Source organism: Anas platyrhynchos, chromosome 1, assembly GCF_047663525.1.
Source record: "Anas platyrhynchos isolate ZD024472 breed Pekin duck chromosome 1, IASCAAS_PekinDuck_T2T, whole genome shotgun sequence".
NCBI classification, from domain to species: domain Eukaryota; kingdom Metazoa; phylum Chordata; class Aves; order Anseriformes; family Anatidae; genus Anas; species Anas platyrhynchos.
In genome coordinates, this window is record NC_092587.1 from 154,097,966 (window position 1) to 154,122,500 (window position 24,535).

Sequence of the window (24,535 nt, forward strand, 5' to 3'; positions counted from 1 at the left end):
TGCACCCTTCTGCATAAAGTGCTGTGTCTGTTGGCTGCCTGGGCCAGCTGCACTCTCAAGCGGGGAGGATGAAGTTTCCCTGAAGAAGCTGAAGCTCTCTGGAGCATTCCCTAGGGCCAGAGCAGATTGCACAGCAGGACAATCCTCCTGCAGCAGCATTTAGAGCCAAGTAGCCACACTGAGGTTTCTGTGAGACTTCTGCATTTGCAGCTGGCTTGGAAGGGAGTTCATCAGAGCAAGGAACTGAGGAACCAGGAAGAAAGGAAATGATAGGCAGTAGGCCAAGAAGCAGCAACGTGGAGCTGAGGTTTGGAAAAGGGTAACTACTATGTTTCAAAGATACAGCAAGGCAGATTTGAGCCACTGTGTTAGGAGAGAACAAAGCTCCTGTACAAATAAACAAGTGCTGACATCAGTGAGTGAAGAGAGTTATTGTGAAATAATAAAATAAATAATAGTAAAATAATAAAATAAAATAAAAATAAAAATAAAAATAAAAAATAAAAATAAAAACAAAAAAAACAAAACCAAATAAAATAAAATAAAATAAAATAAAATAAAATAAAATAAAATAAAATAAAATAAAATAAAATAAAATAAAATAAAATAAAATAATGAAACAAACTCCTAGCACTGTCGCTTGAACTAGGAACATGGCAAGAAATCCCCTTTCTCTCTGAAGGCTCTTCTGCACAACATCTGGACAGGTATTTGCATATCCCCTAATGACAATGCAAAGACTGGCACAAAAGCAGCAAGAAATGAGAAGTCATAAGTGGCAGATCTGAAAGATGCTTTCAGCATCCAACAGAGTAGTTTTCCCACAAACGACTTGCCAACATCCTGACATGCAAACACCTCTATATTTATATGGTACGTGATTTATATCTTGCCAATTGCAATATACGTCTCTTTAGGGATGGCTTCTATCCATACTGGCACCAGCAAAGAGCTCACAATATTTGTGCTCTTCAGAGATTAAAAGGAGTATAACTATGTGATGTGTCAAAGAGAGGTAACAGAAGCTGGATACATGTCAACAGAAGCCTTTTAGCACTAAAAGGCAGACAAGGTACCAGATATGCAGATTGTTCTGAAATTCATCACTTTTGAAGATAAACCATGCAATTAGAAGGTTTTTCTTCTCTTTATAGGATGATTTATAACGTAGCTTTTCTTATTAAGACATTGTGTAAACATTTTTTCTTCTTACGGTGTTCTATGGTTAAAACACTGTGCAACTAATACACACTTATCATTTTCCCCTTTCCTTCATTAGGTCAGTGACACGTGGCAAATGTGGCAAATTCTGCGTGACAATGCAGCCCCAGCAGCAGCCTATGCCCACCAGAATGCCATCCAGACAGGCCTCGCAAGTGTGTAAGGAAAGGAAATATTCTCCCAATTGTTACAGAGAACTAGAGATGGCCAGGATTTCTCTTGCTTTTGTTGGAAAATGCCAATTCATCAAAATGAAAGCTATTTTTAGGCAGCGTTCTTGACTTGGGGCAGATGTTTGAAAATGCTGGAACAAATTATTTTGATTGATTAAGCTAAATCTCACCGTGTCTTTGTGGACTGCATTCAAGAGGAAAATACATACAAGAAGTTATGTTATCCAACAACACGTACTGTGCTTGACTCTGATGCTATTTAGAGTAACATGCCCCACATTATTTAAATGCAATCCCTCCTTTTGAAGCTAAGCCATTTTCCAGCATGAGCGCAGGAGTCATGGGAGTGGGTGGGAACACTAGCAAGAAGACTAACAGCTCTCGCTGTAAGTGTTCTGGATATGTATTCTGCTTTCTAAAGATACTTGCTGCAGATATTCTTTATTCTACTTGATGGCGAAAAGTGTGGGCTAGTTTCACACCTTCGTTTTCCTGTGTAGAAAACAACCAGCTCTGAGAGCATTGCAAGATTCACGTAGAGAAACCCCATGTACAGCATCACTCTGGTGGTTAGGAGCCTTATGAGGAACGGATAGATGGGGAAGAGCTGTGGCTTCTTTTCCTCCTAACGACCATTTACGTACTGTGCATTAAATAGATGTTGGATAAAATACACAACAGGGGAAGGTGCAAGAACTAAAATCACAATTTTCTCCCTGCCAGTGCCAAGCTCCAGCCCTAACCACAAACCTGCGAAGCGCTACGTACAGCTCTTTGCTCTTTCCAGCCCAGCGCATCCTGGATTCTTTCCCGCACAGCCTCGAAGCTCCCTGCCAACTAAATGCTGCTGTCTTTTTGCCCACCCTTTTTCTTCACCCTCCTGGATCCAGCCTCAGGGGGAATCCAAGGAAAGTGAGCAGGGTGCTCTGTGCCTGGAGCAGCAGATCTAACAAGCAGCAGAAGCAGTGAGGCACTTGGGCTGGCCTGAGCCTGTTATACTTTGCAGAGTTTTTCACAATAACAGCCTTGGATCTAAAACCTAAATTTTACTCGAGTCCTGTTTTACACTCTGGAGTCCTTTCAGGGATACATCTCACAAGCACCAAGCCCACCGGCACTGTGCAGCAGGACCTTTGACTTTCCTGCAGAGGACACAGCTCTTTCCTTCTGTGATCTCATGCAAAGCAATCACCTGGCCTGGTGGAGATCCACACAACTGCCATTATCCAGAAGAGCAAGACTTGGGACTTCATGTTTTCCTGGTGCCCTAAAAAGACTTAACAGTAACCAATTGCCTGCAGAATCTGTGGGCTACTTGTAAGACACTCTGTGACTTCAGCCACAGTGGAGATATTGCTCTCGTAGGAGACGTTTTGTTTCTGTCCTCTTTCCTCCTATCACCTCCTGCTTTGCTCCCCACAGCCAACTTCTGCCTCTCCTGTTTTTGTTCTTTGACCCTATGTGAGGTAATATTTTCTGAGGCTTCTTTTAATGCAGCAATATTTTTAGGGGTTCAGGCCATATGAGGAGGGGGTTTACACAAATTAAAATTTGAACTGGGATTAAAACTAACACAATAGAACTGGGAGAATAATAATTTTAATTATGCTGGCAGCTCTGAAAACCTGGAGAAAAAATCATTTGACTCAAAGCAAAATGTTTCATGCAGTTTTCAGTTTTTATTTGCACTTAGATTTTAATTAAAATACAGATTTGAAAACATCTTCTTAGAAAGTGCTAAGTGAAACAGTCATTTTAACAAATGGGTTTAGTCTTTTTAACTGAAAAAAAGCTTACTGGGAAAAGAAATCCTTGTAGTATTGTGAAGAATGCCAGTTGACTTGAATCTGTGTTTTTGGTGAAATGAAGCTGCTGTTGGTTTTTTGCCCATGTTTATTAATCAGTCCTTACAGAACTAAATGAATATGCTTTATCTTCACAGTTTATACTGATGAAACTAAACAGAAGGATCTAAGCAGTGTTTCTTGCTGAAGAGAGGACAGTTTTCAAGCAAGGACTACATTTCAAGAAACCTTAGGGCTCTGACGGCTGGTTTCTGTGGCATTTTGCAGTGGTTGCTGTGGGCGTTAGCAGTGCCAGCAGTCTGTCCATGCCTCTGCTTGTGGTTTCCATCCACAAAACAGGAGCTGTAAGGAACTCCGTTTCAGCTTGATATAGCACGACGAGCATCCATCAGCTACAGTTTAAGTTAACGCATGCAAGTTCACTTCAGCAGTCCTTGCTGTGTGCAGGTAACTCCTGGCAGAGAAGGAGGGCAGGCTTGGAAGAGCTGCTACTGTTTCATTGCCCTAGCAGCAAGAGTTCCTCTGCTAGTGCCCTTGTCTTTCAAACCACGCTTCTTTATCTCTTCATGATCAAGGGCTGCATTGAATTTTCCAGGACTGAGTACTGCTGTGCCACAATAAATAAATAAATTTAATTTAATTTGAAAAGCAAAGCTGATTCCACCACTTATGAAAGTTACTTATGTAAATCGAACCTCAAGAACTGTCCCTTCAAAACTCATATTCCTGAAGCTTATGAAGTAAAAATTGGAGCCAGAGACTCTCAACAGAGCAAAACAAATCAGAGATGGTCAAGAACTTCCCCAAGTACAGAAGACATTTCTAGCTGAGTAATGCTTGCTGAGCTCATCCCTGATCTGCACTGTTTTTGTGGCACAGGGAGCCTATGGAGCAGGACAGAGCCAGAGCTTTCACTCTGGTTATGCTCAGCCAGTGGTCCCTCAGGGGCTGTAGCGAAATGTCATGAAACAGAGCAACTTCTGGGCTGTTCCAGCCTGATCTGGCCATCCAGGGACACAGCTCAGACCTGGGAAGGAATAATTATCCTCTCCAAACTGACCCTTTTCCTCCCTGCTCCCCTTTCTTGCAGGTACAGCAAAGGGTCTCAGCCTTCCACTTGAAAGGCCGCCAGACAAAGGGATTTAGCCACGTGTTGCAAGTACGTGTGCACGTGTGTATAATTCCTATTGGGCACTATTAATGTATATTATACTAATTAAGTGTAACAGATATTTTCCAAGATCTCTCTAAGGATCTTTGGGATAACATACATAATGAAGGTCTGTATTGCTTCTGTAGTGCCTAGATTATTCTAACCTACTGACTGTCATTAGGAGAAAATAAACTCTGCAGTCAATGCATGCATGTCAAAATTAATGCAAAGCATTTTTCCCCCATATATTAGCAGATACTTTTCTGTCGGTTAATCAAAACCTGTGATTTGAACCAAGTGTTTTCTCCACCTGTGTTCCATCAAGTTTGCATTTGATGTATTTGGATTTGAATGGGAAAAAGTATGCAAGATGCTTACCTGTCTTAGTAAGATATATTCATGGATGTGAACTTTTGTGTAAAATAGAGTTCTCTTATATCACCCTGACCAACTAATATTGTTGCCAGAATCTGAAGATGTGAAGAATCCATATGTAAAAATAATGTTTGTACCATAGGCAGGTGGAAAAGCAGAAAAAGAATATTTAATGAGATGAAACAAAAATAAAGATGCATTATATCAAATTTTAAATAAACAAATTGATGATGCACAGGCTGAAAAAATACACCTCCAATTCAATATAAGCAATGTAGGTTAAAATACTGTATTTATATAGCCCTTTTTGTATATGTTTCTATATAGTATTATATTTCATATATACATTTACCTGTGTAAATCCTGTTTGCATACTTTTGTGTGAGTGCATTCTTGTGTGTATTACAAATTGTTAAAATTATGTTCTCTAACAATAATCTACCTGCTTCAGTGGCTTGATATAGCTGTGATAGGAAGAAGAAACAATTCTTTTATATATATACATAAGAAGCGTGCACGTCCTGATCTTATTCCTCTTTCCTGCCGAACAAGTTTAGACCCCTCACATTGCAGTGCTGATCCACATAGTCCTACTTGCAAAGAAACTGCTGATGCTATAAGCAGACAGCAATATCATTTTAGGTCTCAGCTCTATAAATATTTGGGTTCAGGACCATAGCATGGTGTATGCTTGCCCAGAGGAAAAAGTAAGAAAAATGGAGCACTTTATTAAAGACCACAAGCAATGTGGTGTAGGCAGTTTGACCCAGCCTATACTCCAAGCCAGTTCTGCAATGTCAGAAGACAGAAGTGGGAAAGTTTCCTATTTGCAGTAGCCTTCTCTGGAACAAGTGGGTTATGTGCTGTTCCAGGAGTTAGGATGGTTTGAAGCACCACACATACATGAGCCCCGTGCCATTTCGAGTATAGCGTGGCTGCCAAATTTAGATCTTCTCTAAGTTGCAGAACAAGAACATCTTCTTATTTCTACATTTCTGGCCCAGTTAAAGTGGAAGGATTTCACATTCAAGTTGTGCTGTGTTCACACCCCAACCTGTAATCAAAAGCCTGAATGCTGAAAAAAGGCACAGAACAAAAATCCTCCACAGCTGCCAAATGTTTAAACAGAAGAGCAGTTCCAACAATGTATTTTTTAAATGTTTCATAGAAGTGAATTTAAAAAAAAAAAATACAAAATGTTATTCATTACTGCCTGGAGTAAGATTTCATGGTGTGTTATTATATTCTGAAGTAGTTACCACGTTGTTACTGATACGGCTTGGTGAAACAGCACTCCAGCCCTGATTCACTGTGCTTAGGTAACCGAGCAGTGAGTGGAAACCTGCAAGTCCCCTATTCAGTTTGGTAAACACGGGCTTGTCTGTCACTTCTCATTGTTCCTCTTCAAAGTACAGTCGCCACCTTATCTGGCAACAGCTTTCTTTGAGAGTGCTGCTCATGTGAAATAATCTTTCACCACTGAGGCCAGCATTTCCCTAATACAAGAAGAAACATTTATCTTGCTGTTAATGGTTAATTAATTTTGAAAATGTATATTACAACACAATAATAATAAAAAAAAAGCCAGGCTGGACAATGGAGCAAAATGTCCCTTCCTCAAATTGACTCCTATTTAGTTCTTCCAATGTCATCCAAAACACAGATAACTTTTCTTTCATGAATTGTTCTCCTGAATGATTTATACATGTTGTGTTATCTGAGGCCCTTTCCAGATCCCCTTGTGGTTTCAGCCAGCCATCAGCTGCATAATTGTTAATTTTAACACTATAAAAGGTTCTGATGCTGAGGAGATAAAGCGTTGGAGGAAGAATTAATTGAAATGTATCTTCCAATCACACTGGTTCCCTACTTCCAGTTTCACAAAAATTATACATTGGATTTGAGGTTAAAATAAATTTACATTTGTGCTACCCATAAAGCTTTCAGACTAGTAGAAAATAGATAAGTTAATTGTTTCTAAAACCCATAAAGGGTTTACCCTGAGAATAATTCAGGGCAGTCTCCTGTTCATAGCCCACAGCACCGTGAGCAGCCACATAGAGGATTCTTCCCAAGCTGCTGCAGACATAATTGGTCAGGAGATATGTGACAGGAGGCTTTCACAACAGCAGGTGATAGACTGACAGAAAAGGAGCTCAAGCTCCACCAATATTTAATCTGGATATTAAACACTCTATGCTTCCTAGAGCTACTAATATTTATTTTTTTCTCAAATGTCAAATGTTTACTCTCTGCCTGTATGCTTCAAGTGAAGTATTATGAGGTAAAGCTACTAGATTTTGATTCTTTAGCTTGTGTTTGTATTATAAAAATATAAATACACACATAACATAAAAAATTAGTTTTATAGGGCTATTTGGAGGAACAGAGTTGGGGCAAATGAATTCAGAAATCATGGGACTTGTATTTAATTCATGATTAGATGAATGTAAAAGGCCATCCTGATGTAATCGACTAAGCCCAAATAGCCTACGAATATCAGTTATATTCCTGTTAAGCCTTTGTTTAAACACAGTCACTATTAAACAAACGTCTTTTGCCTGATTCTTTAGATGGGGGTTTCACCGCATGCTGTATATGTTTTCTGGGTGCAGGGGAGAGTAAAAAGAGGCAGCAAAGTGTAACGTTTACTTCTTCATCCTCTGTTCACATGGGGTGGGATGCTGTATCAGCATCGACTTTTCACCTCTGAAAACCTGAGTTTAGAGCCTACGTAGTGAAAAAAATGGAGGTTTCATCACAGGATTCAGCAGATGTTTGTCCACACAATACAGACACCACATTTCTGCCATAAGGAGACACAGTATAAAAACAGCAACAAACTGAGATGAAGGGGGACCGGGAGAAGCTGGGAGGAAAGCTTGCACAGCACCTGCCCACACTCTACTTGGATTTAGTCCATTTCATGAGTCCTACTTTCATGAATACCAAATTCAACAAACACAGTGTAAGAAAGGAGCAGTATTAGAATCTGCTTTATGCTGAGATGCATTATCACTTGAATAACATTCTATTGCTTAGCAAAATACTCAGTATTTTCCATCTCTATTAGACCTCTCCCAGAAAATAATAGCATGTTTGTTTTTTCAAGTCCCACAGCAAATGCAAGGATTATACATCTATAATTTTAGGACACAAAGGCACAGAGCCCCAAAGCAAACAAAGATGCCAACTGTGCTGAGAACATACTCAGATATTACACAGCATATTGTAGTAAGAACATAAGAGCGTCATCAAAAGCTCTCCTCAGCAAAGCTCAAGTACGGCATATGGGACCAGAAATGGGCAAAGTTTAGTCATTATGATTTGTGGAAAATAATTCCCATCTCTCAAAAATCCATGTCTTTAATTGCATTTTCTGTATAAGCTGAATGTAGGTAGGTAGAACTGCAGGCAGAATTACATTGCAGCAACAGAGCACCAGTGATTTTCTAAGCCTGGGATACTGGGTATTTAATTTTGCTTTTAAATCCATACTGTCGTGGGCACTTACGCACACAATAGAAAAGGAGATATGTCCCAATCAGTTTATAAGATACTATGAAGAAAATGCATAACAGAGCAACTAGATATATAAATAGAATAATACAAAGAAACCTAATCTACTGCAAAGCTATAGTTCAATCCTTCTGCAACACAAGTGCAAAGCTAAACTGCCTTATGAATAGCACAAGAATACTTATATCCAGAACTATATAACCTGTCAGATCAAAAACCTTGAACTATTGTTTATCGTCATTATTTCATTTTATGAAAGAAAAAAAGGAAAAAAAAATAAAGACTGTATCCAGAAATAAGCATTAGTAAATTGTAATGTTGTATTGAGTACATCTGATAAATGACAAAGTTTATCATGTGTTCTGTCTTTTCCCCCTTCCTTTCTCCCCCTTCCTTATCCTCCTCCTCCCCCCCCCCCCCTTTTTTTCTTCTTCTCTGTGTTTATATATCCATGTTAGACATGGACAGAAATGAATATTGAACATGGGAGGTAAATTCCACCCTAGCTTACACCTTGTGCAATTCTACTGATTTCAGGTCAGTAGGAATTCATCTTGTACCTTTTGACCTGAACATGTAATTGAAGTTCAGGGTCTTGTGAGTTTTTGTTTTGTTTTGTTTCCAAAAGAGTAATTTCAAATGGAATCAGATCTCTCTGATAAAACATTTTTTATTACAAAGACTTTATGAAGTCACGTTTCCCTGAGCACAGGAAGATTCAAGTATTCAACTCAAAGACTTTCTTTCCAGTCTTTTCTAATGGTCCCAGTCTTCATATTTTGCTCAGGCTTTATCTCATTTCTCTGTTTTTATTCTTGTGGGGCTTTTCTTTCTCTCTTCCACACACACATGAGTACACATCCTCCTCCATTAAAAACAATAGTCAGCCAACCCCCTCTCCTACACTATCCAGCCTATGCAGCCTGTGTACGTATCTTGGTTTTGAACAGTAATGTATGCTTTTGTTTGGGGTGGAGGTCGCTATTATTTCATAAAGAAGCTTAACTGTTTCTTACAGCTGCCTTAAAAGAAGGTAGTGGTTACACCCATAGCTTCAATGACATTTCACCCAAGCCACAACACAAAGAATGCAACTCAGGATAGAGTACAGTCTGAGATGTGAAAGACAAATGATTACAGCCAAAGATGTAGAACGAGTATTTTTACATAATTGACATAGTACATGACAATTAGCTTGAAGAACTAAACATCATTCAATATAAATAAAGACCATCGTCTGCAAGCAGTAATAGCTTTGGAGTTTTGGAGATCATGGATAGAAATGTTACTTGACTGTATGCTCTGTCTCTCTGGGATAGCTGGTTGAGGACTCTGCCTCAGTCACTGCCCATTGCTCCATGACTTGTGAAAGACCCATACACTGAGACAATAAATGCATTGAGCCACACCTAAAAGAACTAGGAAAAACAGCTATAACTTCAATCCAGAATAAATAGGTGTGTTTTGTCTAACTGTGGACGGTCAAGAAAAGTGTTATGAATGATCTGAGGCTGTAGTATTAATGCACATAAATTACAGTGCATTAAAGCCTCACGTGGATGCCCTCATTTAGTACTGAAACAGCCTTCTCCAGAAGAAACTCCTGTACAGTTTCACATTGAAGTTTAAGGATTAAGCAGCAGTGAAACCAAGTCATTTTAATTCTAAATAGGAGCATCTGTGTGCAAATTTTAGAAACTGCAACTTTGTTTACTTACATTATCTTAATGTCCAATATGAACACTTGGCTATGTTTTGGCTTTGTTTGTTTTCTTTCTTTCCCCCCCCTTTTTTTTTCTAATTTGTTGGAAGGCTGCATTCAAGATCAAAGTGATTTCTTCATGGACACAAATATGTATTATGGACAGGTTTATCTTGTTGAGGTGGAGAACCTATTTTAATAGTGTGTCCTTGAATGCTAATGGTTCCAGTTCGGTTTTAGGTGCTGCTGATAAAGATTGTAATACGGCTTACATATCTGTGCTTCTTAAATGTGTTACCATTTTTATCAAGGCGAATGATCTTGGAGCACTATTTGTGGTTTCATCAATGTTAGAGACAATGAGACAAATTGTTGACTAAGATAAACAAATGTGGTGCCAGGGATTTCTGCGCAGAAATTCACCAGCTCAGTAAGGATCTGGTCCAATGTTCAAACATGTAGGCTATTAATGAAATACTCAATCATTAAGATATATGAAATACAGCAATTTCCTGTAACAGGTTTCAATGCTGTGGATAAGTGTGCTCCTCTCTGTTGGGTTTCTTCAGTTCTGGTAAGGTGTCTCATTGAGTTAGGAGGAGCCGGAAACTCAGGAATCCTCATGCATCAGAGGACTTTGAAGAGCCTGAGCTCATGGGGAGAAAGGTGTAGGAAGCCAAGTATCACGAGATTGGGTGTGCCTACAGCAGGACCAGAAGCTTGGAGCCTTGATCTGTCCGTGAGGAAGGTGAAGGATATTAGGAGAGCTTCACCCCCTGCTCCATCTACTCCTGCACGTGTCTGTTCTCCAAACCAACCTGTCACTGATCTTCTGAGCTAGGGCCCTCACCAGTGCAAGGAGAGAGGGAAGGAAATCTCTTGGGACCTTTTACCTGTGCCACCGCTGCCCCTGCTGGCTGGCTATACTACTGCAGTAGAAACTGCCCTGACAGTCTGCTGGGTGACAGGGACTCTAGTTAGGGTTGGAACGAAGATGGAGGTAATATGTATATATTCCTTCTTCATTTCTGGAGGTAAGCCACAAGTTTTAGGCTCCATTTCCACAGGCACTGTTCATGTTTCATTCCAGTTCTAATAGGGTAAATGTGGTGCCTTCCTTGTCTGAATGTCAGTGTTTGTCACACAGGAGGAGGTGTCATGAGTAGCTTATGCTCATTTCAGACTGTGCCACCACTGAAATGGAAAGTCCCATATTCATCTTTGACTTCGTCTTTCCATCACCTCTCATACAGCAGCACTAGCAACTGAATGGTTGTTTGTGTGGCTGCTGAAAAACTGGTGTCTGCTTTCTTTTCTGGATGGTTATTTTTTAGCTGGATCAACTGGCTGATCTGACTGCAGCTTTCAGCACTGGTGCAGAGCAGGAGGAGATAGCTTCTGGATGGAAGGTTCTGGGAAGGTCTGTGGGTCCTCAAGGTATAATACCAGCACCCCTCAGGGATATTTAAACCCTTTTCTGGCAGTGACAGTCACTCAAAAAATGGACTTTCAGGTTCTATCAGTACTGTTGTATCTGGCCTCAGATTTTCCTTTTGGAAGGAAGTTAGAAACACTTGCACTGACAGGATGGCATTGCAGTGTGTTCCACGTGCACTGTCCCTATGTTCTGTTGGAAACATCACTGGTGCAGAGTGTGGACATCCAGTTAAAAAAGGGGCTTGTGCGGAGTACTTGGATGTTCAGGGCAGCAGTGGACTCAGTCCTAGGCTTCAGTAGGAAATACTCAATTTAACAGGTGCATTAGGTGGAATTGTTCCTGGTTAATGCAGGGACAGCTGCTCTCTTTGTATCGAAGAGCTCTAGTAAGACACTATCTAAAAAATACTACGGGTTGGTTGGAGGCAGGCCTATTCAGAGAGGCATACTCATGGATACAGCTTAAATATTCACTTTGATATTTACTTCCCCTCCGACCTGCCAAAACTGAGATTTGTTGGTCCTTGCATAACATGGCAAGGCTTGTTTTTGCAGGCTTTTTCAGAATGCAAAGAAAGAATGATAGAGCAGCAGAGCGGAAAAGTCCTGGTTGGGGGTGGAAGGGAGTGTGGGGGGTTGAGTTTAGACGTGGAAGGTGACAAAACTCCAGCTCTGATGTTTTGTCCAATCTGTGAAGTTTGTCCAGTCAGCCACAGCCTTGGACAGGCTCTCTGTTTGAATGAGACCAATTTAAATAAATAATCATTAAAGAACAACAATCACCTGAGCCCTGATTCCCAACCAATACAGAAATGAGTTTGTTATCTACACAGAACTATCTGGTTAGGTTGTTTGTGTCAGCTGAATATAATACCTGGCAAGTTCACACCCAGCTATTTACATCTGTATGTTATGATCCAGGAGCAAGTAAACTACAGAGGAATCATACTTACATTAACTGTGCTTAGCTTCCTCAACAGAAAAAAACAGGGAAACAAAATACTGAGAAAAGAGAAGAAACATTTTCTTCTATAATTTTATCTCTATATACCCTTACAGATAATGTACACATTGAATTATTTCTGATTTCTTGTTAGAATAATCACATGCCCACAAATACACAAAGCATGAAGTTTCAGCGCATTTTGTATTGTTAGACTTCCCATATCCCAGATTCCCCATCGTGTTCAGTCCTGTGTAGATAGTTACAGTAATGATCTTTTATTAACTTGGCTGGAGTAACTGCCATGACTCTCAATAATGACATTAGTGTTTAGGTATTTGTATGTCTAAGCACTTACATAAGTAATCATATCACAATGTCAACTTATTGTACTTATTATTTTGCAAATGTTACAACCGCCACCTCCTGTTAAACACAAAAAGGCAAAGGAGAAAAAAAAAAAAAAAAAAAAGAAAGAAAGAAAGGAAGAAAGAAAAAGGAAAACGTCAGAATGCCTGAAGGAATCCTGCCGGTTTTAATTTATTGTTTTGTCTTAAACTCTATGTGCTCTGAGCCAAAATAAACTAATTGCATCTACACTTTGAGGTAAAACTCCCGTGTTAAACTCATCTCTGCCTCTAAGAAAATCAAAACATCTATAAGCATATGAGTGTTCGAAGGGATAGTACTAACACGTACAGGAGACAAAGAGAAAGGGATCTGTTCTTCTGAAGGGAAAGGATTATGTGCTTTCAGTCTTTCCTGCAATAGCAGGAACTGAAAGTTCAACAGGCTCCTTATCTTTAAGATAACCAGTCGTGCCACTAAACAGAGCGAGAGATAAGCAAAGAATAGGTGACTGGCAACAAAGTGGTTTAATGAACTGGCCTTTTGCCTAAGAAGACCTGAACTCAACAGTGGTGTCAAAAAATCTGGTTTGACCATTTTAATTTACTGCCTGCCTCCAATGAACCCAGGAGTCAGGTTGGGAGAGCCCATGTATTTTGGAGGTCTTTGAATTAAGTCTTCAGAGAATAAAGCATGTTTTGTATATGTGCTCTGACTAAGACCATTGTTTGTTACAGTAAACAAGTGAACTGTTTTCTGTTTTCTATCTACCTTACTTTTTCTATCTATTTTTTTACACTGGTAAAACTGAACATATTGTTTTTACTTTCCAGTCATGCGCATAAAACTTAAGAAAAGAAACATCATGATCCTATTCCAGAAATTCCTAATGTTAATGCTGATGCGGATCATATAGGAGGCATGAAGGTGCTTTACCTGTCCATGTAATGACCAGCAGAACACAAGAACACCAGTTTCACATTTTCCATGAGTCAACAGGAACATTTCCATTAATTTTAGTAGGCTGGGCTCATACCTTGTGTTCATGTTTTCACAAACTATGTTTTAAAGTATGGCTCCACTGACAGATAAGAGCTTTACTGCTATTTTCAACAGATTTCAGTTGAAGCAAGTGAAAGTACATGTTGTTTTGTTGGTCAAACACAGTTACTGCTGTTGTTTTACTGTACAACACATTAGCACATCTCACAGACACATTTGCAGCATATTTTAATAATATGATTACAGCAATAGAGAAAGTATTCATTAATTCATTTTTCTGGCATCTACATCTTCAGCACTTAAAAAATAGAGTACTTATGCTAAAAAAAAAAAAAAAAAAAGGTGTGTGAAAAGAAAAGGTAGTATACTTTGTGGCTAAGATGTGATTTTCGTCCTTCTGTGTGCTACAGAATAGCTATCAGAGTCCTGATAATTCAGCAAAAGACCATGGCTAGGCTATCCAGAAGTTTTCATTTTAGCATCATGTCCAGCTGTTCTCTGCTACAGTAAGCTCAAATCCCTGTGAGCTAAACCAGACCATAAATTCATAGTACATCATCTACTCCATTGCAACTGCCTATCACCCCTTGTTCTTAACTTACAGTGTGTGAGGTGGCTTGTACTTTTTTCCTCTGAAGGATGAATTCTAGTTATTTTCTTTCCTTTCTCCTGTGTTTACCATAGGGTAAGAGCATGCACATAGGCACTTAGCACAGAGAAGCTACGTGGTTGCCTACTTGTTTACTTCAAGCCAGTGTATTCAGGTACCAGAATGACTGAGTTCCATTTGCAAAATGGAGTACAGGCCCAGATAAATCCGAGAAAAATTAACTTCATATAGTCTTTGTTATAACCATTGTTTAACCATCCTGCTTGGAAAACACTCGAAAGCATTAAAAAACTGGAGGGGGTGAACGAGAAAGAATACAAAATTCTGTTTCTATCATAAAGCATAAATGTGCTTTGGACCTATTCCATTCAGAGTATACAGATATTTTCAATGAATTCAAGGCATAAAATCCCATTGAATCTCCTTGAGGGAACTAAAATAAATGGAAATATGGCACCCTCATACTTTAAAAGATCTGTGCTTCATTCTTTTTTAGGTCTTTTAGAATACACACATCTGAATCATTTACTTTCTGGGCAAATGAGAATATCTGGCATGACCTTCCTCATATTCTATAAACAGCTTTTCATGAAATGTAAGAAAAATATGACAAGGGAACTGAGAACCAAAGGAACTCCTTCTGGAAATTTTGATTTATTTTTTTTTCCCCACTGGACTGAAAAGGCGTCACTGAGAACACTGCAGAAGCCTGTGAGAATTTAGAATTGTATTGCTTAAATTATGTTCTGCTCTCTGTTAATCTTTCTACAGAATCAATAAGAAAAGTCAGATTTTCAGGATGAAACACTAATGAATCTTTTATCTTTTACAACACTAATAATAACCATCCCTGCATGGGACAATATTATGGAAGAAAATGAAGTGTCCATAAATATTATAAATTTCCTTTTAAAAACATCCTAAATAAATTTTATACACCTAGGGCTAATTTTGTCAAAGACTTGTTACACCATTGACAAATTTTTGCCAATACTATCTAAAAATGACGGCCCTTACTTTTTTCATGCTGCGAAGCATAATGCAATTCAAATAACTTACACAGAAATTTTAATATATATGATATACAGTAATTTATAAAATTGAATATTATAATTATAGATCTAGGGAAAGCAGTTGGAAGAGAAAATAAGGTTGAAATGATGCATAAAATGTATTTTCAGCAGAGATTTAAAACAAAATAGAAAGGTGATAAAGTTAAAATAATAGCAAAGTTGTTTTGGGAACAAGACTTCTCACAGATAATGAAAAGATTATGCTAAGAAGAAAGAGAAGACAAGTGCCAAATAAACAAAGGGGACCAGAAAGGAAAAAAAAAAAAAATTCTTCAGCATGTCTATGGAAGACGTACCTTTTGTCTGGGTACTGAGATGAATTTTCGTCACCAGATATTTCAAAATCATAGCTGATGGGGTTGTGCTTCTCCGTAAGGAAGAAGATGCCGCTTAGCCCATGTCAGCCCCCAGAGCAGGATGTCCACCTGCTGCACTATGAGGAGATGATGGCATACAGGAGCATTTCGGGCTTTAGGGCAGTGTGGTGGCAGTGGTGCTGGTCACACGCATGGGTAGGAGAGGAAGAGCGAAGATGTGGGCTGTGAACTGGCAGAACATCTGGATCCTGAGGAGCAAAAAGGAAAATGGATCCCAAGAAGAAACAAGCCAAGCTTCAGTTTGATTCTTCCCATGTCATTGACTTGTACAAAGCCAGGCAGGAAAACTCCTGTTCTAAGGCATGGCCAACCTTGCCAAATTAGTCTAACCTGTTCTTAAAATCCCTCCATATTCCCACAGCCTCCCCAGGCAAGGGGAGGCTCCACATATCTATCCTCACTGTTCGCAGATTATTTTTTCTAGCGTTTAACTTGAATTCACATCTTAAGGTGAATTACCTGTTGCCTAGGCCCAGAAACACACAGGGCAATTCAATCTCCTCATCACTGCAATTACCTTTATATCCCTCCAAGACCATTTTGTCTCCTAAGTCATCTCTTATTCAGTTTAAGTAACAATGCTGCTTTCAACCCTTTCTTATAAATCACATTTTTCAGACCTCTAAACAGTCTTCCTGCATTATGTTCCATGACTCTATGTCTTTTGTGAAGTCCAGTACCAGACAAAATACTCCAACATTTACAATGCTGCAGAGACTATCCTTTCCTGGCAAAAGAGCTCAGTGTTGTGTGGCTATTATTAATATTCTTACTGATGTTTTTATTAATCAGTTTTCTTATGATATGATTACACCCACCTGTCAAGCACTAATCGGAACAAGTTATTCAAAGTAATAGATTACTGATATAAAAGAGAGAGAAAAAAAAATTCAGATTTGGTTATAAAGAAAAAATGTATGGCAATTATTATTATTGAAACTATTATAAATACACTTAAGTGACAAAAAAAATAAATAGCCAATGTTTATCACAATAAGAGTTAACTATTCAACTCACCTGAGAATACTTGATAGTCTAAGTTCAATCTCCATGACAATGGAAGCCATTACACATCCTGCTGTAGATTATTAAAAGTGTTGCAAAAATAGTGCGAAGTTTAGCAGAATCTTAAAGGCTGAGGTAAAGATGGGGGACAGGCAACCAAGAATTCTTCAATTCACATTTTTTGGCTTTCTATGCCTACAGGTACTCACAGAGCAACCGCAAAGTGGAGGGGCTCCTTTCCCAGCAGCATACTCGTGGGAAGCAGAAGCATCCTGTCACTTCCCTCAGGTAGAAAAGCTCATCCCCAAAGCACCTAAAATAAATGATATAAAAGCTGTCAGCTGTCTGAATCAAGAGCACTAAATAACACTGATTTTATACCATCTGGGATGCTGGCTGAACTAGACTCAGAGCACAGTCTCATTGACAGTTGAGGAGCATCTTCCAATTCAGTCTCACCTGCTCCTCCATGGAAATCAAATGTCAGTGAGTGAGAAGCTTTGCTTGGAAAGCTGTTGCACTGTTGATCTGAACTAAAATACAGATACAGGTGCTAATGTGGGTGTGGGGTGTATGCATGGGCTTCCTCTGCCATTTGGTCACTAGAAGTAACTCATGACCAATAGCTTTGACCTTTCCCGAGTGACTTGGTATTGTGATTCCTCATCGCTGAACAGAACCCAGAAAATGGCCAGTCTTACAAATCGATAAGCAAGACACTGTTCATAAAGAAGAAAAGACTGTGAATTTATGTCCAAGAAGGGACATAAATTCCTTCTGTTAAGGGTCTTTTTTCATTAGTTGTTTGTAGTCAACTAAAAAGTCATTATAATGAAACAGCAAAGACTTATGCTCAGCTTTTCTTCAGAGAGGAATGGCCCAAACATTTAACTCTGATCTTTGTTTTAGTTTCCTTGTGTGTCCTTACAGATCCTGGAGTGCTTCCCAAAGGTACCCAGGCCACCATCTTATCCAGTGAAATAGAAAAGCTTGTCTTCAAAATGGCATGGATTTTTTAGGAGCTGCCTAGCACCCATGACTAATAAAATGACTTTGGGTGGTTCATAGGTATGAATCATTCCTGAACAAAAGTGGTCATTAAAATGTATTTATTCCAAGAAAAAAACAAAGCGAAACAAAAAAACACCTCTATGTCTGCTGGACAGCCCTAAGAAGTGAAACAAGAAGACAAACCAATGACTGTCAGTTTACAATTTAAATTGAATTGAAATGTAAAAATCTTCAAAGATCCCTCTCCCTCTGGGAAACAAACAAACAAACAAACAAACAAACTCTTGGTTAAAAAGCTTCATGATCTACTCAAGAACATACGATCTGATTTCTCTTTCACAGTGAGGCTCCCTTTGCAGAAGAGGCTCCTAACCATTGGATTAAAGGGCACTCAGCCCTCCCTTTTTAGCCACTCACTGGGCAACAGAAAAGGTGAATGAAAGGGGCAGAAGGCGGGTGAGCAAGAGCAGCCCAGAAAGTGGGGACAGCAGTTAAGGATTCCTGATCTTTGTCCAGTTACATTTTAAGAGCCTGTGAAAGAAGCCTACGGCAGGGGAAGACTCGACTAGGAGCAAGGCTATCCTTTGCTAACAGTGAAGTACTGAACCCCACTATAAAGCCTGGTCAAGACAGTTCCACACACACTGTTGAGGTCCTTTACTCTTGGAAAAGTAATTCCTTTGAAGAAAAGCTAGAGGCAGCTGCTCACACAGAAAAACCTGCATCCCGGATAGCTGGCGGTCTCCATCCGTATCAGCTCTGACTTCCGCACTTGAGAGAAGGGAAGCTTACACTTCTTCATACTTGATGAGCTGTAGGTAGCTCCTTGTGCTCAAGGGGTATTTATTTGGCTGCCTGTTCTGGAACATCCAAGTCTGACCAGGACCTTGCAGCAAACTTACTTTTTTTCACCTTTGAGTCCTAGGGACTTACCAGCTAGGGGTCAGGTGCTAGCATGTAACCACCCAGCTCCTGGTTTTGTTCTAAAAACATCCTTGTCTGCTGCTCTGATCGCTTTTCCCAGGCTGCATGACCCCTGCAAAGCTAACAGGATTAAAAAGCAGGAGGGGAAAAAAAAAAAAAAAGAGTCAGTGAAGTACGTGAAAGTTGCTTCGATTACAAATGGAGCGCGTGCATGATAGCCAAGTTTTACCTCGTGTCATAGTTAATCAGGACAGGCTGCGTTTTAAACATTTCCTGGTGGCTGGAAGTAGTAAGGACCCATCACCGCCAAGGTCTCTGCTCGGAACTGCCTGCGGCTGATGTGCGAGACCTGCGTCTGGTGGTGCTGCAAGAGCAGTGCCGCTGTCCTAACGCGCAGGGATCGGGTTTGCCTTAAAAATAACGGCACATGAAATCACACACACACTCACAGCAGAACTTATCCCACCCTTACCAACACCGTAACTTTTAATTTTGAAGAAAAATTATGGGACTTCCCTAAGCTTCCAAAACTAGTAAAAACTTTGTTAATTCCCTTCTAACGTGAAATAGCAAATGCAATAAACCGATGCTTTTATTATAAAAAGTTTACTCTCCAGCTGAGCCCTCGAGTGCCAAGTTCCATCCAGAATCACACTTTCACAGCCAAATTAGAAACTATAAACTTAGAAACCAGTGTTTTATGGTAGCGTCCTTTGCCAGGCACTTCACGCAAGCTCGGGCTACCAGCTGCTCTAATAATAAGTGACTCTTATTGAAAAATAATAACACCGAGCTTCTGAAAGCGCTGCTTAAATGAATGAATTTTGTGTATCGGACACGATAAGGGGATCACGGGCTAAAGAGCCCTCTCTCGCTACAGGTGTACTCGACGTTGGAAGGGGGGAAAATGCTTGGGAGCAGGTCTTGCAAGGCTCCGTGCGAGCAGAAAAGTTAGCCCGCAGTGTGTTTAAGCTAGCAGCGCGCCTGGCAACTTTTGACAGCTGCAAGTGATGTGGAATCGGTGGCTGATACCTCCACAAAGCGAAATGTCAACTTGCGAGCCGGCGTGTGGAAACGCTTAAGTGCGCAAACAAAGCCGTGAAAACGCGCTGGGGCTCTCCAAACACGGCGCAGCGCTGGGTCTCCAGAGCCCGTGAGTCAGCTTTTCAGGCAGCCGGAATGATTAGGTGGAGATCGCTATCGGGCTAACCACTATTCTTCGCCTCCTTTTTTATCTCCTCCACTCGCCACCCGATTATTAAGCGCCAATAAAAATCAGGAGGCGAGGAGCTTTGCTTCCTCGAAACTCGCTTGAAACTCTCGGCTTTGAATTCACAGCGCGGGGACCGGCGGTGCGGTGCCGGGCGCCCAAAACCCGAGGAACCCGAGGCTGCTCGGGCTGGGTGGCAAAAAACCAAGGGCAAACCCGGCGGGATTACCCTGTGGGGTCGGGGAGATGCCCCAAGCCCCCCGCAACAGGTTGAGGAAGCGCTTTGATCTCGCTCGGTGGAACACGGCGCTGGGTGCAGGAATTTCTTGTTCAGCCTCCGTGCGCCAGCGCATCTGCTCGGGTTTTTATTCTTATTTTATTTTTTTTTTTTTTTTTTTTGCCCCCACGATGACAGAGGGAAAGATTGCGCCCTTGAGTTTGCAGGCGTCAGAAGTGACAGGTCAAAGGCAAGCGGGTCCCATCGTACACGGGCGCGCTGTCATTGCATCGATAACGCCGCGTTATCAGCGCAATTAGCACACTCGCACGACTCCGCGAAGATCGCAGCCGAGGCTTAAAAAAAAAAAACAAGGAATAATAATAAAAAAAATGCAGATAAGGAACTGCACTCCGATAAAGCCTTGGCTCCTTGGCGGGGGGGGACGGGCCCCCCGCAGCGCCCCGCACCCGGGCGAGAGCCGCGGCTGGCCCCGGCCGGGGCTCGGGGAGCTGAGCCCAGCCTGGCTCGGCTTATCAGGCGGAGCTGATAAGGGCAGCAGCCCTCGGTGCGAAGCTGTCGGGAGCTGATCGCCGAGGAGGCTCAGACCTCCCCCCCCTCCCTCCCTCCCTCCCTCCCGTAGCCGCAGGAGCTGCTGGAGGGAGCGTGCGGCCAGCGGCTAGCGGGAGGGAGGGCCGGTGGGGAAGGGAGAGCTTCAAAGGCGGCGTGGGCTTGCGAGGGGGAAAAACACGCGTGAGGGAGAGATTTGGGGGGGTTCAGCCCGGGGAGGAGCCGCGTGGGCTGGGAAATTTGGGCACCCTCAGCGCTGGGAGGAGGGAGGTGACCAGGGGCACGCACAGGTGCGTCCCGGGGAGCATCTGCCCCGGGGGCTGGGCACGGAGCTCGGATTTGACAACTTTTATTTTATTTTTATTTTTATTTTTTATTTGTCACGGGCTGTCCGGGGGGGGGCAAACCCCGAAACCCCGGCAAGGTGGATTTGGAGAGCACTGAGCGAGGGGGGCGAGCCCAGCGCTTCAGGAGGGCGCTGAGGCGCTGAGGGGCTCCGGGAAGCGCCCGGCGGGAGCCCGGGGCGGGCAGGGCCCGGGGGGGGCTCCGCGGGCGGCGGGGGCTCCGCAGGCAGCCCCCGGCTGAGGGCCAGGAGCGGCCGCCGGGCACCTCACGGCGGGGGGGGGCGCAGTGCGCAGGCGCGGGGCCGCCCCCCCGCTCCCCAACCTGCCGGGGAGCCCAGGGGGCGTGGTCAGCGCGCTGTGGCCACGCCCCCTCCCTCCAGACCACGCCCCCTCCCGGCGCGGCGGCCCCGCCCCGACGGCGGGCACGGGTAGCGCGCGGGGCCGCGGCGGGGGGAGGAGGAGGAGGAGGAGGAGGAAGGAGAGGAGGAGGAAGGACAGACAGCAGCAGCAGCAGCAGGAGGAGGCGAGGAGGAGGAGGAGGAGGAGGAGGAGGAGGAGGAGGGGGCGGCGGGACCCGGCGCGGAGACCTCACCCCCGGCCCGGCTCCCCGGCCGGCGGAGAGTGCCGAGCGTTTTAATTGGGAGCCCCCCCTTCCTCCTCCTCCTCCTCCTCCTCCTCCTCCTCCTCCTCGCCCTCGCCCTGCCTCCCTCCCTCCGCCCCCCGCCGCTCCCGCCCGCCCCGCCGCCCCTCCGAGTCGGCGGCGGCCAAGAAAACCCAGAGAGACCCGGCGGCTCCCGGAGAAGGGGGAGCGCGGGCGAGCGGCGCGCCGGAGCCGCCCGCCTGAAACTTGGCGAAGTTTGCCCGCCGCCGGAGGAGGAGGAGGAGGAGGAGGAGGAAGAAGAAGAAGAGGAGGAGGAGGAGGAGGAAGAGCCCGGCGGCGAGTATGAGCGAGGAGCGGGCGGCTCGCCGCGCCCCCGCGGGCGGAGCGGGGCGGCTGTGAGCGGAGCCGTCCGCGGCCCGCGCCCCCGGGGCCCCCCGCAGCGCCCGGGCCGCCGCGGAGCCGCCGTCCCGCACCGCGCCGCGCCGCCCCCCCGAGCCCCGCGGGCGGCGATGGCTCCGGGCGGGCTCTGACCGCCGCCGCCCCCCGGGAGGCCGCCGAGGGAGCGCCGTCGGGGCTCGCCGGACTCGCCCGCCCGGGCTCCGGCCGAGGACGAGCGGCGGGGAGCGGCGCCCGGCCCGGAGCCCTGACGGGGAGCCGGAGCCGCCGGCCGGCAGAGCCCCGCGCCCGGAGCGGGGCCGCCGCGGAGAGGGAGCCGAGAGCGGCTTGGGAGGAGCGGAGCGCGGCGGGGCCGAGGGAGAGGAGGAGGAGGAGGAGGCAGAGCAGCAGCAGCAGCACCAGCAGCAGCAGCAGGAGGAGGAGGAGGAGGAGGTGGCCGGCGGGGGCCGCGTGGCGCCGGGGCCGCGGGGGGCCAGCACCATGTCCAAGCCGGTGGACCACGTCAAGAGACCCATGAACGCCTTCATGGTGTGGTCGCGGGCGCAGCGGCGGAAGATGGCCCAGGAGAACCCCAAGATGCACAACTCGGAGATCAGCAAGCGCCTGGGCGCCGAGTGGAAGCTGCTCACCGAGTCGGAGAAGCGGCCCTTCATCGACGAGGCCAAGCGGCTGCGGGCCATGCACATGAAGGAGCACCCCGACTACAAGTACCGGCCGCGCCGCAAGCCCAAGACGCTGCTCAAGAAGGACAAGTTCGCCTTCCCCGTGCCCTACGGGCTGGCCGGCGTGGCGGACCACGAGCACCCGCACGGGCTGAAGGCGGCCGGGCTGCACGGCGCCGGGGCCGGCGGGCTGGTGCCCGACTCGCTGCTCGCCAACCCCGAGAAGGCGGCGGCCGCCGCCGCCGCCGCCGCCGCCCGCGTCTTCTTCCCCCCGTCGGCCGCCGCCGCCGCCGCCGCGGCCGCCGCCGCCGCCGCCAGCAGCCCCTACTCCCTGCTGGACCTGGGCTCCAAAATGGCCGAGATCTCCTCGTCGTCCTCCTCGGGCTCGGCGCTGCCCTACGCCTCCTCGCTGGGCTACCCGGGCGCCGGCGGGGCGGGCGCCTTCCACGGGGCCGCCGCCGCCGCCGCCGCCGCCGCGGCCGCCGCCGGGGGGCACACGCACTCGCACCCGTCCCCCGGGAACCCGGGCTACATGATCCCCTGCAACTGCAGCGCCTGGCCCGGCCCGGGGCTGCAGCCTCCGCTCGCCTACATCCTCCTGCCGGGCATGGGCAAGCCCCAGCTGGACCCTTACCCCGCCGCCTACGCCGCGGCGCTATGACCCGCGGCCGCCTGGGCGTGCGGGGGGACCGGGGACGGGGACGGAGGGGACCGGGGGGACCGGGGCGGGGGGCCCGGGCAGCGCCGTCGGGGGTCCCGGGGTCGGCGGGGAGCGGCGGGGCCGCCGGCGACCTGTTGCGCGCCGCCCCGCGCGGAGCTTGTGTGTGTTGCATGCGGTGTGTGCGGATAGGCGAGCCGGGAAAATATCGGGGAAAAAAAAAAAAAGGAAAAAAAAGGCACAAAAAAAATCCCCAGAAGATTAAAATAGGAGAGAGGAAGCGCCGCGAAACCCCAGCCCCTTTCTTTCCCCGCGCCCCGGCGGTGCGGACAGGCGGGGGGCAGCCGGGGCGGCGGAGAGGGGTCGCGGTGGGGCGAGGAGCCCCCAGCCTGTCCCCGTCCTGTCCCTATCCCCGTCCCCATCCCGCCCGGGACCCTGCCCTGCCCTGCCCCGGGACGCCGCGGCTGCCGCGGGACCCGCAGCGTGCGGCCGGAGGGGTCCCGACCCGTCCCGTCCAGTCCCCGTGATGAAGTCTCGCCCTCAGACTGTAAATTTGTGTATATCTCGGTGGAAACGTTTAGGTCTCCGATGGAAAACTCTGTCACTTCCTTTGCCCACGGTCGAGTCAGTTTTAACCCGAAGAAAAGGAGAAAAAAAAAAAAAAAAGGAAAAAAAAAAAAAGTAATGGAATGCCTTTCAAAGGGAATAAAAATATTGCGGGACCGCTTGGGGATCGCAATATTATCTAAGGTTAAATCAGACTTTTTTGTCTGAGTGCTAATTATCTATTTATTATTTAGCTGAACTGAAACAGAGCTTTGCTTTGACAGAAGAGTATTCTCATTTAAAAGAAAATCCGTCTCCCCCCCCCCCCAACCAACATGAAGTGTTTTAAATGTGTTTTGGAGTACCCCTACCTGTTTAGCTTATTTTAGAGCGACGGCAATTCAATTGCAAACGACGACTTAAAAGCAAGATACAAATTTTAGAGGAAAAATCCTTCATCAGTTTAGAGTTCTTTTTTGGTTTACTTTTGTAATGTGTATATTTTGACTAATGTTTGTGAATGAAGCTGGCTAACATGTATTTAGTTTCATTTTTGGCTTTATGTAATATAAAGTAAAAAGAAGAAAAACAAAGATTAAGTATTGGTTTTAACATTTACGTGTAAATGGGTTTCTTGTGTGATCTTCTAATTT

General features: G+C 44.9%; 1 protein-coding gene across 1 annotated transcript in view; it reads left to right on the forward strand.

Annotated features, from left to right (window-relative positions):
- Positions 1 to 21,556: 21,556 nt before the first annotated feature.
- SOX21 (SRY-box transcription factor 21) overlaps positions 21,557 to 24,535 on the forward strand; it is a 3,084-nt gene continuing 105 nt past the window's right edge. Inside the window, exon 1 of the mRNA XM_027443210.3 lies at positions 21,557 to 24,535. This exon is cut by the window's right edge and continues 105 nt beyond it. Within this exon, the coding sequence (XP_027299011.1) occupies positions 22,497 to 23,339 (843 nt within the window). The 5' untranslated portion in view covers positions 21,557 to 22,496 and the 3' untranslated portion in view covers positions 23,340 to 24,535.